General features: G+C 44.0%; 1 protein-coding gene across 5 annotated transcripts in view; it reads left to right on the top strand.

Moving 5' to 3' along the window:
- The first annotated feature begins 3,903 nt into the window (after positions 1-3,903).
- The window catches only part of nfia (nuclear factor I/A), a 147,567-nt gene continuing 134,635 nt past the window's right edge, over positions 3,904-16,835 (top strand). For all 5 annotated transcript variants that reach the window (XM_026159091.1, XM_026159088.1, XM_026159090.1 and 2 more), the window contains exon 1: positions 3,904-4,136. In XM_026159091.1, coding sequence (XP_026014876.1) covers positions 4,041-4,136 — 96 coding nt within the window. In that variant the 5' untranslated portion in view covers positions 3,904-4,040. The remainder of the gene's footprint in view (positions 4,137-16,835) is intronic.

Below are 16,835 nucleotides of genomic sequence, written 5' to 3'. Positions count from 1 at the left end.
CTCCGGGTTGATGAACACTTCTACGAGGAGTTAGAGACACGTGTATGCTACGATGGTGATGGTAAGAGATATATTTGGTTTAAGCAGCTCACAGGTGCAAACGTAATGTGACCAGTATTAATATCAGTTAAAATTAGTATATTCAGTTTTATATTAGTATTGATCAACATTTTATTTTACCAGCTAAAGTTTTTTCAATTCACTTTTATTGTTGAAGAAAAAGTTTAATTTAGTTTATATTCAGTTTTTCTTTTTGTGCAGGTTTTTATTCAGCTGTTAATTTTACATATTGAACATGTGAAATTGTTTATTTAAGTTTTTCTTAAATAAATTGTAGAGTTTAGCTTGAATGTGAATGTTAGCTAACTGTTTAAATGATGCTAAAAAAACGAACGATTAGGCTAATATAGTTTAAGCTAAATTTATATTAACACATTAATACATTTATGATTTGTTTCAGTATGTGTAAGTAATTAGGATTAACTTATCCAAATTTTAAAGGTGAACTTGTGGTAAATTATTCCACGGCTGAATAATTTAATAGTTGTTTTTTTTTAATGGCGGTTTTTCGTGACTTTGAAACGTGAAAGGACGTCTCTAATGGACTCAGCGGTAAGAGACCAAGAAAAAAAAAGGTTTGAAACGTGTGGTGAAAATGTTCCACTCTGTCCACGATGTTTTCATTAAGCCGAGCGAGTTGGCCAAAACGAAACACAGAGGAGCTGAAAATGTCTCCAAGCGTTGAACCCATTTCTGGTTCAAACTGGAACTTTGAGGTAAAAGGCCTCCTCCTCATACCTGGAGTGGACTTCAGGGACAGTTTGGTGAGTATTTCACAGCCTGCTGTGAGACTTTTCACTTATTTTACATCAGCAGCTAAAACAGGTTTAATTTACAGGAGAAAAGTGTAACTGTACCTTTAATCATGAAGTCCAGGTGGATTAGAGCTGAGATGGGTCCGTTTGGGTAGCAGACAGCGTACTTAAAATTAAAACTGACATCCCAGCTATCATGGAGAGGCACAAACTGGATAGGTCACCATTATAATCAACATTTAACAATTTTAAGGGATACTGCAGAAATACAGTGAGCATAAATGTATTTGTCACAACAGTTATAAATGTAGGGTCTCTGCTGCTACAGGAATTGGCCCTAAAAGCCAGTATTTAAAAGTGGTTTACATTTCCTGGTTCCTGACGTCTCGGTTAAGAGCTTAGTGACGTCTGGCTTTGAAAAATAAAAATCATCAGGAAAAACAAGGGAAGTGTTTCAAGGTCCTTGTCTGTGTTAGTCAGGTTATTCTATTAATGGTAAACGGCCTCAGGTATTTGCCTATCCCGGCAGGCCTCGCCTCGTCCATCTCTCTCCACAAATTTAGGATACGAATCGGCGAATCAGACGCAAACAGAAGGCAGTGCTGCCAACTGTTCACTTTCATGTGAATGACTAGCAGTTTTGTGTCGGCTTTCTTAGAATAAACTGGAAAATAACTAATCGACTGAAGCAACGTGTAACCGCGACCTACACCGCCGTGTGGATGCCGGTTGAGGAAGAAACCACGACTGTTGGTGCTGGCACTACTCAGGTTAGTCACACTCCAGACCAACCTGACAGTGTGTGTGTGTGTGTTTGCAACGTTAGACACAGATCTGCAGATTTCGACGATATGATTTGATTAAAAGGAGCCTGACTAACAAGTTCATGCAGCCCCTTGAATGCACAGGAAGTATTTCTGACCGATTATTAATTCATCTGACAGGAAAATTCCTGATAAAACCTGACAGGCAGCTGAGTTGTCGGGAACTGAAAATTGTGAGAGCTGTGCTAGTTTGCAGAAAGTTTCTGAGTGAAAAAAAACACGCAAGCTTCATAAAGTCTGAATTCAGAGATCATCCTCAGCGCACATGTGGAGGGAAGTGGAGCGATGCTAACGCCAGGGCTGGCCTACGAAAACAGTTCCGCTCAGCATCTGTCGAACGCTCGTGGCTGGAGTCACAAAGTTTGTCAGCAGGGAAGACGGAGCTGGTTCCTCGTGTTCCCCGTGAACGACGTGTCCTAGATGATCCCAAACAGCACCACAGACGATAACTGCACCTGAGCATGCTCCATAAGCCCGACTTGATTCAACCTTTCACTGCAGGGCTCTCCAAATTTATTCTAATTTCCTTCCAAATTTTCCAGAGAGCCCCTCCTCCCCCCCTCCGACGTATCTCCGGCCGAATCGCATTCCTCCGTTTGGCCGCCACAATGGGTGAACTGTTTGATGGCGGCTCTGCCCTGGTTCAGGTATTCCCCGTCTGATTAGGAACCTGAGCTTCACAGACACCCCCCCCCCCCCCCCACACACACACACCGCCTGCTCAGACCCCCCCACGCACACACACAGAGCGAGGCTCTCTTAGGCTGAAGGGCTGAAGCACATGTGATGGGTCGACACCGCCGCTCAGTCCATCCTGAGAGGAAATAAAAACAGAGACGTGTACAAAGACGATTCCAGAGTTTAATTACCTGCATTTCCACAAAAAGAGAAACATAAAATAATAAAGGTAATATTCATACACACAGTGAGTACACAACAGAAATATATGCCACCTGACCATTATCACTTGCTTTTATTATTAAAAAAAAGAATAATTAAAGACCTGCATCATTTTGTAATTAATTCCTTCCTATTCTGTGTCATTATACATATATATAATAAAAGTTATTATGTATGATGAGGACGAATATTTATCAATGTTTCCTATTGATTTAGCTTAATAATTTTTCTCTTTCTATAAATGTGAAATAATTACAAACAGGAAGTGCTTTGGCATTAAAATATTCACAGCCAGGAACTATAAAATACATATTTCTTTTTTATATAAATATACAGTGCTATAAAAATAATTTAATTCTACACTTTGATTTTACGTATGGTGTAAAGCGTGGCTGTGACATAAACTGTCCTGTCAGATTGTTGTTCAGATTTGTTTTACGCTCACACTAAAATAAATAAGAATAAATTTGGCTTAGACTGAAATAAAAAAGAAATCATAATTTACAGTGATTTCTGTCTCATCTGGAAATATATGAAATATGAAAGCAGCTCCTTTATTAATGGCTGTAGCCTCCTAAACAAAAATATGAAAGTTTAATTAAAGACTAAAGCTACATCTGTCAGAAAGTTTTATTTTTACATCAATAATAAACATAAAAACCAGTCAAGCTAATTTTAGTCTCAAGTTTAAGTTTAAACCCTCTCTGTCTGTTCATTTTTAGGCTTGGAGGAGGCTGAGCCTCAGCTTGAGCCTCCTGCTGTCTCCTTCCTACAGGTGAGGTGCATGATGGTGGAGCAAACTTACTGATTGAGCTCGGGATGATGAAGCTTCGGCCGGGAGAGGTGCGCTCTGTCCAGGGTCCACTCGCGCACGGCCCCTCGGTCTGGAGGTATTTATGCCAAAACACACGAGGCTCGGCTGCAGGAGGAGGAGGTGGAGGAAGAGGAGGTGGAGGGCTCACAGCGGATGAAAACAAAACAAAGCATGATAAGCAGTTCCATGTGCACCCTCCCTCCCTCTTACCTGCCTTTAAAGTGACCACGAAGAAGAAGTTTGCAAAGTTCAGCTCGCCTCCTCTTCCTCTGCTCCTGATGATGATGAAGAAGCCCTAATTAAACCGGAGGAGGAAGAAAGGGAGAAGCGACCCGAGGCGCGCGACGATGCGTAAAAAGGCTCGTCATTCCTGCGCTCGAACGCGCGCGCGTGTGAGCGAGTGTGTGTTGTGTGCGTATAGAGTGTGTGCGCGTGTATATGCAGTGAGTGTGTGTGTCTGCTTGTGCAGTGAGTTTGTGTGTGTAGGGTGTGTGTGTGTGTAGGGGGTGTGTTTTCCTCGCAGCAGATGACTGCCGCTCACCTTGCCACGGGGTCTGCAGGAGATTGGTTCATTGTCAGGGCGCTTTTTTTCCCATGATTCCATGTGCTGCGGCTACATGTTGCCCAACATGCCAGAGCAAATGTTTTCTCCGTGAGGTGTCTCATGTCCGGTGAGCGCGCTCTCAGATGAGGCTCGCGGACAGCGTGATGGCGGGGAAAAGCTCGGAAGGATCCATCAAATGGCAGCTGTGCTACGACATCTCAGCCAGGACGTGGTGGATGGTGAGTTGGCACGAGCTGCTCTCCTCCTTCTTCTCTTTCTCTTTTCCTCCCGCCAAACACCCCCGCTCCCCTCTGCTCCTCTCTCTGCTCCTCTCTGCTCCTCCCGCGGTGTCGGAGCTTCTCTCCACTCAGAAGCGCAAACTTGTCAAAGCGCGGATAAAGTGGCTCCGCGTCCGTGTCCGCGCGCTCCTGCCGGTACTTACGGAGCGGACACTCCCGCCTCACCCCTCCCTCACCGTGATGTCCCGGGACGAGCTGGGCTCCGGCCCCGGTCGGCTGCTCCGTGATGACGCGTAAGGTTCGGCGGACCCGCCGTGGTCCCACGGAGCTTTCTGAAGCTCCGGGGCGGAGGCACCTGCAGCTCCCGCTCCCCCAGCCTGAGCGCGGAGACACAACGGCGGCTTAACGCTGCCGAACAGCTCCGAGAACTCTGCATTCCTCCGGTCACACTGTGCCGTCCGCTGCCGCCGCCAGTTCCCGGTCCAAGGAGAGAGATTTTAGGTGAAGAGTTTCCATTAAAATAATCTTTTGAATTTAGTTTGAAGCAGGAAAAATAAAAAAAATAATTTATTTCCCGTTTCAATGAAGTGAATGTATTAAAATAAATTTATGGCACGCGCTGAGCACAAGATAGAAACGTCTGTTTGTCCTTAAACGTTTCTTATTAAAGGAAAAGTTTCCTGTCGTTTTACTTGATTTAAATAATTTTATTTAAATCAAGGAGGTTAAATTAAACACATTTGTACTTTATTTATAACATTTATTTAAAAATACATTTGGAATATAAATGTAAAATCCTGATTGGACTCTACTTTTACTTTTTATTTCTTTATTAAAATGATTTTAAACCTCACAATTAAATGTAAATATAAAAAACTGAAAATAAATTAAAATAAGGCCAATGCTGGAAGTTCACAGTGATTTTAGGCAATAAATATGCACAAAAATTACGTTTTTTGGGGTGTAAAACCTGAAATATTTTCCTTTTTCCTCTAAATGATTTAAATGAACGGCACAGGTATTTTCTGGGTTTTTTCTACTGGACTTTTGCAGTAAATTCAAATTAATAATGATTTGAATTTTTCGCTCTGCGTGAAAAATTTGACAGTTCGTGGGGAGATATCAGACACGTTTACAGTGACTGCATTAAAAACTCAGCAGTTGAGAGTTTTCTAATGAGGTATCACCGCAGCAGCATCCTAAATGATCATAGCGGGTAATTAGTGGGACTTAAATCTGTGAAGCAGCAGGAAAGGTTAAACTGGCTGAAAGCACAAAGAGGATTATCTGCTCCCATTTTCAGAAAGCAGCTGTGATTATTCCAGATGATTTCAGGCCAGCGCACCAGTTTTCCTTTAGTGCTTTAATGGATTTTAGGTTTTAATCTCATTTAAATATTTTTTATAATCTGCTGTTTGGTGGTTTAATATCGTTAATGAGTCTTTCAGATTCAGGATATTTTGTTTTTAAAGCTGTAAAAATGTTCTGAATTCCTGCTTCCTCTTGTGGAGTCGGGTTTTTTGTGAGCCTTTCTTCGGCCTTCTTCGTCTTCGCTGCACGTTACAGTTAAACGCTGGAGAAGTGAAGCTGAATTGTTGCCAGTTTGTATTTACTGCTGTGCGGCATCTGCAGCAGTGAACACGTCGCCTTCATTAATAGTCACATTTACAGTGAGAGTAGGATGAAGGCGGAGAGCACGAGCAAAAAGATAGAGAAAAATAATATCAGGGAGTTTTTCTCAGAAGAGACAGAAAATTTATTTAAATTATAAACTCAAAACCATGCAGGACAAACGGGCTGCGCTTCAATTTAAACTACAGCAGAAGAGGAACATCTGACTTTCATACACAATAAAGACGAGAGAGTTTATGTGTGTGTGTGTGTTTGTTCTCTGCAGGGGTTAACAGCACTACAAGCGACGTTTAGCATCACAAATAAATAAGCAACTCTGTTTTCAGGATGTTGTTGTGTGTGTTTGTAAACATGTTTGTAAACATGGTGCATGTGGAACATGTGGAACGTTATTATTATTATTATTAGAGTTTCTGCAGATGCTTTAAAAACTGTGATATTCACGAATTTGAAAATTATTTTTAAATGTGTTAGAAAGCTGAGGAGGAGGCAGGTGTAAACACCACTAACACTGAGCTCCTAGAATATTCCCATCTCTTCAGATTGTTCGCTCTCGCTCATAGTGCCAATAAATGAGTCTTCAAAGACACAAATGAAAATATTTAGTTCCTTTTTCAAAAGCTGCTTTATGCTCATCTTAAAAGCAGAACGTTGGAGTGAGCACTGGTGGCGATTCAGCCGCAGGCGGTTTATGATTTGAAGTACCTGATCTGAGCACATGCTGGATGTTGGAGGCTCAGGAGGAACAGTAGCTGTGTGCTGCAGACGGAGCGCAGTACGGCCTCATGTCTGCACCTCCATCAGTTTCAGCTTCAGTGACTGACAAAGCACAAAATCCAAGTGATCGGAGTGTGTCACCCTCAGGAACTCTACACACACTCACACAGACACTCACAGACACACACACAGACACACACTCACGCACACACACAGAAACACACAGAGACACTCGCAGACACACTCACGCACACACACACAGAGATACACCCACGCACACACACTCACAGACACATACACACAGACACACTCACAGAAACACACGGAGACACTCGCAGACACACTCACGCACACTCACACACACAGAGATACACCCACGCACACACTCTCACAGACACATACACACAGAGACATTCGCGCACACACCCTCACAGACAAACACACACACACACATTGATGGTGGCGTCGGGGCAGTTTGCGGGTGTTGCCTTCAGTTGTGAGGCAGCTCTTTGAACCTGTGTGTGTAAAGTGTGTGATTGGTCGGTGGGATGGTGGTGCAGTGGATCGCATGTGTCTCACTGTCTGCTGTCCTTTGCACTTGTTTACTTCGACTCTGCAAGCTGATTGGTCCGGGCTCTGAGACCCGTTTGATGGTTTCAGGAAGGTGTGATCAGTCTCAGTGTCGCCGCCGTGCGTCCGACACCGAGGTTCAGCTCGTGTTTGTCTCTGAGACGCCTGTAGCAGAGCGAGCTCGTTGATCGTTTATTAGAAAATCTTTATCTTTATTAATGATGAAGCCGTAAAACGTTAGAAAACCATTACGATGTCCTGTCAGCTGAACCTTTCTCTATAAGGTTCAGCTGACCTTATCGAGAATCTGAGTGAAATATTTAAATATAAATCATCAGTGTTGGCGTGTGCGAGCGCGAGTCTTTTCACATTTAAAGAAAATTTGAATTCTCTGCATATGAAAAGAGTTCAATCACAATGTGCTTCCCGTCTGAAAGCGTCGGAGAAGCGTTTACTGTCACAGAGAAAAACTGGAGGATTTCAGTCCCGTGTATGAGTTTGATGTGTCAGAGACCTGTGAGCTGAGCCTGATGGGTCACTGTGTAATATGCAGATTCATCCTTCAGGGTGCTGAGTCTGTGAATATGTAGAACTGATGTTTTTGGACAGGGACACAAGTAAATTAATAACAGCCAGCTGTGTGTATTACTTTTCATCCAGCTCCATGCACTGCCTCCAAACACGCTGAACATCCTCATGACTGTCAGTATTAGTAACAGCTGATAATAATTCATTTAATGGCCACTCCAACGTGGGAATAATGATTGGTGTTGGCATCAAAATTTTCTGTTAGTCAGTACTTAGAGTGCAAACTGTGCTGCGGCTCTATAAATCAACAAAACGTGATTTATTGATACTATTCTCTGAGTTAGATGAAATGATGACGAGTTTATTGAGAAAGCAGCAAATAAAAACTTTTAAAACCTTTCAGCAGAGAATTTCTAAAATGGAAAAAAAAAAGATCAACCAGGGAAAAAAGATTCGGGTCAGCTGTTCGGTCATTTTGAAGAGTCTGGTTTATGGTGTGTTTGTGTTTATGTTACTTTGTCCACCCAGTGAGGGTGCGTTCAGGTTCGGAGAGACGTTTTAAATCGCAGCGACGAACCTGTTTATGAACACGGCAGCGTGAACCGAGCAGGTCTGCATGGACGTGATGATGATGATGATGATGTCACAACTTCCTCCTACACAATAAAAGAAGCTGAATATGGAACAGAGTAAATTATTGATCATTAAGGATTCATTAATAACTACAGTTGATTGATGATTTGATTGGTTCTGACAAATTTATTTCTACAGTCCAAACATCACAAATCATAGATGAGCTGTAGGGGGCGGGGCTTACAGCATGACGCTGAGGGAGACGGACAGGAAGTACCGGCTGTGCACGTAGAAGAGCAACACAGTGGATATGCGGTGATGTAGGCGTGTAAAGAATCAGAAGGAGTTGCTTCCAGGTGTATTGAGAGAAGGCGGGGCTTTCTGACATCCATGAGCAGCTCTGACTGTGTTCTTACAGCACGATGAAGATGACATGGCGTCTTCGTCTGGCTGTTATTTTTAACCTGAGCACCTGAACGCCACTCAGGACGCACTCTGTTGTCGTCTTTAAAAAGCTGAATAATTGTTAAAGCTAATTAATATCAACCACAGTAATCAAGCTATTGTGTAAGAATTAATGAGCAGTAGGAAGGTGTGTGTGTGTGTGTGTGTTCCAGGTGAACATGCTGGCTGTTTGATAGCTCTGATTACTGACCGTGTCCGTTAGCGGTTGGCAGTGTGTTCGGGGTCAGAGGTTGAGTGAGGCGATGCTCGGCTCTGTGAAGCGGTGACTTGGAGCGGGCCGGTGGCGCCTCAGCACTGTGTTTGTGGTCCGTGTGAGGTCGCGTTCATTAGCCAGAGACTGAGAGGAGGACCGGGCTTCAGCGATGAGCTCAGCGAGCAGAAACGCAGTGCAGGAAGCAACCGAGCATAGCCAGCACGCCAAAACTTTAGAGACGGTCCTGAAATCAGGGCGCTCTGACTATAGCTGCGGACCGAGCAGGAGGGTGAAGGTCTTCCTGAGCTGGGCCCAGTAACGTGCACTGAGACCACTGTGGGTTTGATCTACAAATGAACACTGATCACTTTAAAATAAGCAGAAGGCTTTAACCTGTTAGTTTTGTGGTTGCTCAGTATGTGAGCGACGAACAACGAGTATGCTTCTTGTTTTCGGTGTAAAAATCAGCTTCACGGTTTTTTAAATCTACAGATGTGCATGACTTGATTCAGTAATCCACCACCATGCTGTTATTTACATTTAATAGAAAATCTCTTTTTTCTTTTCTTCTGCAGAGTCATTGTAAAAAAAACAAATCAACATTTTAAGGTAGATGGTGAAATTGTCTGTTTTTTATTTATGTATTTCTTACCTATTTTGGTGTAGTATGTTCATGGAGGAGCAGGAAAATCTGTAAAACCACAATTAAGTCACAATTTATGCCCTCTTTTCCAACATGGTCCAGAAGGCCGGATTGGAGCCCTCTGGCCTTATGTTTGACACCCCTGGTCTAGAGATACAGGACTGTATCAGCTGGGAGCTGTGGACCAATCTAAATCCAGGTTTTTGCCACTTGCTGCTCCTAAATGCCATTCAGTGGCCCGATCATGATGATTGTTGACCTTTGACCCAGAGGGCTCTCGTTATTTAACGTGCCTTTTCTCTTTGGAGCTCGGTGTCTTAGTAAAATCAGACTGATGAGAGGATGAGTTTTTGGTGTTCAGTATGTTGAGAAAGAACCTGGAGAGTAACACCTTTACCTCCGCCACTGACATCTCGTGATTGGCCGGGCTCCCTGAGGTGGAGCTTGCACTCAGTTTGGACTTGGATTTAGGATTTTTTGGGTAGATGATTTGGTGTCTGAAAAAAAGAGACTCTGCTCCACGCTTGGAGGTAATTTTCAGGCTGGGAGGACTACTCTTTAACTTTTCTTCCTCCGTGAAAACTTGAATCAGTGTGTGTGTAGGAAAGGTACGCTGATGGATTTAGGTGGTTTCCCAAACAGACGGCAACTTAAAGAGCGCGGACTGTTCCTTTAAAAGCGCCGCGACCTTGTGCTTGATCAGCTGATGGAAATGACTAATTTTTTCACACTAATTTTACCTTTTCAGCACAGAGTTCACGCAGAGATGGCCCAGCAGGGTCACGTGGTCTGTGTGTGTGTGTGTGTGTGTGTGTGTGTGTGTGTTACACAGCGAGTGTCATATTGAGCAGAAGATGTTTCCAATTTGGAGGCGGCCATGAGCAGGCAGAGATGATTAGAGGGGAGGAAATTGGAGGATTAGGATTGTCTGCTTGAACTTCCTGAACGTGGCGTGCTCGCTCGCCCACGCCTCTCTCTCCCTCTCTCTCTCTGTGCATTCGTCCTGGCCCTCTCTCGCCCTCCCCGTGGTTGTCCCGCGGTGTGGAAAGTGTGAGGACACGTCGAGTCCTCGAGCTCCCGGCGAGTCTCAGGCTGTCGAACGTGACTCACTCCTCTGCTCGCCTTTCACCTCTCCTTTCCTCTCTCCCATCATCCCTTCTTTCCTTCCCTTCTGTCCTTCCTTCCTCTCTGTTTTCTTACCTTGCATTTTTCATCACATCCTATTTTCTTCCTTTCTTCCTTTCTTCCTGATTCATTTCCTAATGTTAACGTCTCCGTTGTTTCCTGCGCTGCGTATCTTTCTGAAACACGATGAAGTGAAGCCGTTGCTGTTCTGTCCGTTGTATTCGTTCTCAGACTCTGTGGAGTTTGAGTTTATCTGTGAGCTGTGATTCCAATGCCTCTCTGCAGCTTCTCCTCCTGCTCTGTGTCCAGGGAGAGGTCGGCGGCGGCTCGGGGCTCTAATATCCGCTCTTGTTTTACTCGTCTTAGTGAGGAAAGCTGAGCCCGGGGCGGCCTTAAAGGAACATGCTGCATTTCTGTTGCTCACAGAAGGAAAACTACTGACCAGATCTGCGCCGCGTGAGCAGAAGTATTTGGAGGTTGAGACATGCAGCCTTATGTCAGCGTTAAGATGAGTCTGATATCGTCCTCTCACCTTCGGCTCTGAAACGTCTGACCGCTCCTTAAACTGGTGTCTGAACTTTGACCTGAGCGGGCAGCGAGCAGGTGACTTCTGAGCAGCAAGGATTTGTTTGGCGGGTTTTTCCTGCTGCTAGTTTCTGGCAGGGTCCTCGATGGAGCTCTGAGAACAGACGTACCGGCCTGGAGTCGGTCCAGAGCCAGAGAGCCGCTGACTCCAGATAAGATTAGGTGCACAGAAGGTGGAGATGAAAGACTAAATGAGTTTTCATTTTATTTTCAAAGAAACTCTTAAAACGTGACTCAGACTGATGACTTTTAATTAGGGCTGCCACGATTTGTCGACTAGTCACGATTACGTCGACTATCAAAATCGTCGACGACTGATTTAATAGTCGACGTGTCGTTTGAAGCTTTGTAAGATCGCAAAAGACGCAGGAATAATAGCAGGATTTAAGAGTGTAATAACGGACTGAAACAGAAGATGGCAGCACTGCATGTACAAGGATTCCAGCTGCCGTTAAACCCCGAAGAAGAAGAAGTAGCTGTGTCCCAGAATGCATAGCGCGGCCCAGCTTAGTTTCCAACAATGGCGGTAGCTAGTTAGTTTTAATATTACTCTTATTATTCTTTCTGGGTCACAAAATAAACGTTTAACATATTTTCAGGCGAGAATGTAGCTGTGTAAACCTCAAATATCGGCTCAGTTTTCGGAGACGTCTGTTACCCACTAGCTCGATAGCTAGCCGGGGGCTAGGTCACTAGCGCCGTGAGAACACCGGACTCCCGGCAAATTGTTTTCAAACCCACCGCCGTCTTTCGCGACTCAGGTTAAATATATATGAGTCACTTAGATAAATTAAAAATGTTGTTGTTTGGCCTTTTTTTTTTTTTTTTTTTTTTTAGTATTTTATTTGTTCCTGAGTAAATCGGTTTGGCTGAGATTAAAGTTATAGTTTTTACACAGCTGAATAAACGTCAAGCAGACAGCTGATTATCAGAAGTGTGAGATGCTGGAGAATATACCCCGGTGTCCTGTTATATTTTAGATAGCAAGGAGTTTATTAAACTTCACCGAAACAATCTGCAAATTTCATTAAAATTGAATAAACTATCATCTTGTCTTTATTTTTAGTTAGCACCTTAAAAGCTTAAAGCTGTAAGCTAATGATAGTTATATAAGCTGTAGTTTTACGTCCAGTGGATGATGATCTGATTAGTCGACTAATCGCAAAAATAATCGGTGACTAGTCGACTATCAAAATAATCGTTTGTGGCAGCCCTACTTTTAATTAGAAAAATCAAATGAATCTGATTCAGTTCCATGATGTAAAATGTCTGAATCGGATCATCATGTAATTATCTCCACTCTCAACTGATGAGTGTTTGGTTTAATCCACATTTAGCTCTGAACTGTTGAATGTTGTCGTCCTGCTCTTTGCTGTGATCGTCTGATTGCACTGAATCAAGCTCAAAGATTAACTTTACTTTGTACATGTTCTCATTTCATTTTAGTTTCAGCTACGGGCTGCACTCCAACGGCTCCGTGGGTGTGGGAAGAGATTTGAGCTGTATTAATCATTTAAAAACCCGATTCTTTGATTTTAAAGGGATGCAGCTGCTCAGGTTTACCGATGTATATTGAGCAAACGGCGAGCTGGATTCAGGTCATTTGTTAAAAAGAAGTGCGTCCACCACGCCATGCTGAAACCACACATCTTTTCCTCAGTCAGATTTCGACTTTTCCCAGATTCCTGAATAATTGCTGCTGAAATAAAGGACAAGAAACTGTCACCGAGCTGGCAGCTGAAAACACAGGTGTGTGAGCCCGGAAGCTTTGTACTTCATGTGCGACCAAACCTTTGCTAAAAGAAGGAGCACATACCTGAGCACACCTGCCCCCTCTGACAGGAATGACCGCAGTCACGTTTTCTTTAAACATCTCAGATTTGACGTCACTTTTTTCCTCCTTGTGTGTCTTTTTCGTTGCACGGTTCTTCCTCTTCTTCTTCTCCTTGCTCTTTTCCATTCCCAGCTCTTTGCCTCCCTTCTTCCTCCTCTCCTTCCTCTTCCTCAGTCCCTCTTTGTCCTCCTCCTCTGCCTCCTGCTCCCTGTCTGTTCCTCCCTGGAGAAACATGGCTACCAGCCAAGACAGCTGCTTCTTCTTGGGCTTGTTTTTGTATGAGTGCTGGACGTCCTGCTGGGAGGAGAGACAATGGGACAGTTGTTGATGATGATGATGATGATGATGATGATGATGATGATGACGACGATGTGAGCTCGTTTACACCCTGAATACTTCATACCTTTACCTGCTGGTATGATATTCAACTCTCAAACAAGTTTCTGGTATATGTTTTTCACCATTAAAAACCACAAAGAAATGGTGAAAAAGAGAGAAAAAATACTATTTTATTTATATTATTTTTATACTCAGACAGAAAATATGTTAAAACAGCACAAATCTGTGAGACTGAAGAGCTTTAAACCCACCTTCCTTCCCTCACCCAGGAGGGGGCGACTCCTCCGGTGGTTTAAAGACGTCTCTGAGGAAATGAGCCTCGTGCTGATAAGTTTCTGGTCTCAGTCGTTGCTTTCAGGTCTGACTGAAGGTCATTTTGTAAACTCTGCTCCTATTAGAGTCCGAGGGGACGCTGACAAGCTCCGCCCCTTACTGGTCACATGTGGTTTCAGAATAACAAAGTTTGTATTACTCAGCGCAGCTTCGTTTGTGTCTTTTCTTACATAAAATTCTTTTGTTAGTTAGAGTTTTCTGGAGTCTTTATTATCATGTCTCATCATGTGATTAGGAGCACACGTGTGTGCGTGTCAACATAAACATGAGTGATTATATGAACACTGCATGTGATTTATTAAAATAGCGAGACGGTGCCGAGGTTTTCATTTAAAGAAGAAGGAATAGTGTGAATAGCCAACTTACTGTTATTATTATTATTGTTATTAAACATAAAAACTAATTTTAGCTAGCATGGTTTTAGTCACTGTTTTCTTTTGTTGTATTTTTCACTGCATTCATCTCCATAAAAGTTGCTCTCTGAATGAAGCGTGACCTCACGAATGTCGTTTGTGTGTGTGTGTGTGTGCATGTGTGTGTGTGTGTGTTGTCTATCTGGAGGTCAGGTGCGTGCACAGAAGAGCTGCACGGCGGATGAATGCAGCGCCGGCTTCCCCTCTGTCTCTGAACCGAAAGATCTCGGCTGAACAAAGCGAGCTTTGTCTGTGTGCTGGGAGCCGCGGCTCTCTGCCAGCTTGGGCTCGGTATCAAAACGCTGCTGCTCTCCACATAAGCCGCTCTCTCGCTGTAATCACTTCAGTAACTGATATTTTTGGCCTCTCGGGGAAACGAGTCAGGACACTGCCATATCGCCTTTAACAGAGTCTGAACTCCTTCTCTCTACGCTCTGGGTTTGGTCTCCACCACAGAGTATTTGTCAGCTCAGACTGCAGACAGCTTCTGAGAGTCTCTGAGCATCCCAGGTTATTGTGATGTCACTGCAATAGCGGATATGAATGTAGCTTCAGCTTTTTGTGTTGTTAGTGAAGGTGTTTTACTTCTTAGAGGGGTACATCACCATGGTGCGCACAAAACCACCACCCACTGATCAACCAGAGCTCTGATTGGTCAGTGGAACGTCGTCCCGACTCATGCAGATACAGACAGTCTGAAGTGTTTGAATACCTTCTTTCTTTTTTCCAGTTGACTTGCCGGAGGTCTTTCCCCACTTTCCTGTCCTGCCTTCACTGTATTTGTCAAATAAAGTTGAAAAAGGCCAAAAAACCCCCAAACACTCCAACTTTTATCTCTTTATTCATCAGAATGGCAGGAATGTGTGATGAACACCTGTACAGTCATCGAGGCTGTGGGGGCCCACTGCAGGCTTTCTGCTGGGATCTGGCCATGGTTATGGCTCTTGTCCTCTCTGGGTGATGGTTTTCAGTAACTCGGCGTGTGTACCTTTTTCGACCCTGTCTTATTGAGGCTCTGTGTGCTCAGAAAGGGCCAATCAGAGCTAAGCTGTGAGTCCAATAGCAGAGTGTTAAAGCCTCAGTTTCATCTGTGTGCATGTGTTTCATCCACAGAGTGTGGCTGCTTTGCGTGTCTGTGTTTTCACTCTTTTGTGATTGCAACTGGAAAAATTGGAAACAGGATCCAGAAACACCATCTGCTGTGTGTGTGTGTGTGTGTGTGTGTGTGTGTGTGTGTGTGTGTGTGTGTGTGTGTGTGTGTGTGTGTGTGTGTGTGTGTGTGTGTGTGTGTGTGTGTGTGTTGGTCTGCAGCCACTCTACGTTCGGCTGCCAGCAGAGGTGTCAGTCTTCAGGCTGTTTGCCGTTTGCTCGATTGGCAGAAATGGATTTTTGCCATTTTTTTCTCGGTAAATATCACCTGTTCTGTCACGCAGCCGTCAACACTCCGGCCTGGAAGCATTCACACGCTTTGGCTGTTTTTGCTCTGCTAGTGTTTCCCTCCTGTGCGTCTGTTTATTTCTCAGACTTTGCTTCTGTGTGAAGAAAATTAAAAATCTGGAGCTGATCCAGGTCCCGGCTGTTTGTTGTTCCTGCAGAAAAAGGATCGGAGGAGGTTTTTATTCCTTTTTAAAAGAATAATTCTTGTTAATTTCAGTCTGCTGCGTTCTTGTGACTCAGCTTCAGATTTCAGGGGGAAGCCAACAACAGCGAGCATTAGCAGAGATCTCTGACGGAGCTGGCCCTGCTGCTCTGGCTTCCTACTAGTGTGCTGTGTGTCGTCATCATATAGAAAGTACCATATTTAACCCCACATTTGACCTCTGACCTCTCCTTCTAGGTTTGCTATCTCTAAGTGCTTCGAGTCTGTTTGTGCTCACATTAATGAAGAACTGAGCTAACTAAACCAAAATAACAGCTCTGCAAAAGGATGAAAGCTGAAACTCAGAGAAGCATCAGTGTGGAAAACAAAAGAGCGATGGATGAAATCTTCTGCCTCACCTGAGCGGGTGGAGGGGTCTGAGCTTCTACTGTAAAAAGAAAAGTTGGGCAGAGACACAGCAGTGTGTGTGTGTTCACAGTAATCATGACGTGACTGAATATTATCGGCTTCGTCCTAGTTAATTATGTCCTATCAAAGCTTGCAGCAGCTGCAGCATGCCACCAAATGTCCTTTAATCACATAGGCCCCCCCGCCTGGCCCCCTCAGCAGCCGGGTCGTGACGCTGTGGTGAGAAAGTTTAACCTGTTAATGTTTTAATAGCAATCCAATTGGTGAAACAATTAAACAAATGAAACAACGCCTGCAGGAAATAACATCAGAGTGCCACTTAGCACATGATGGTGAGCGGCAGGGGATTAGTGGAAATTGCCAGATGTTTGCATGACATCAGATGGCCGATGAGCCCTCGTGCTGCTGTCGGTGGTACAGACAGGAAGTGAGATGTTTGTGACGTGATTCACAGCTTTGATTCGAGGAAGAAGAGTCATAATTGGTTCCATAGGTGGGACCGCTGTAGTAGCTTTGACTAGTAAGCATGGCGGTGACAGCGTTTCCCACCAGTCAGCTGTCAGGAAAATGTCCTTGTTTCTATTTTTTTTTTCTGAACACAAGTCCTCTGAAGAGAAGGCGCGCTGAAGCTAAGCAGGAAGTTAACGGTTGTGGTGCGAGGGTGTTACTGACACAGGATGACATGGCGGCGGTGAAGATCATGATCCTCTGGGACGGCAAAGAGGCTTGGCCAACAAATTC

Source organism: Astatotilapia calliptera, chromosome 23 (assembly GCF_900246225.1).
Source record: "Astatotilapia calliptera chromosome 23, fAstCal1.2, whole genome shotgun sequence".
Taxonomy (NCBI): Eukaryota; Metazoa; Chordata; class Actinopteri; order Cichliformes; family Cichlidae; genus Astatotilapia; species Astatotilapia calliptera.
The sequence above is the reverse complement of the archived record's forward strand: the minus strand, read 5'-3'. Positions and strand labels throughout refer to the sequence as shown.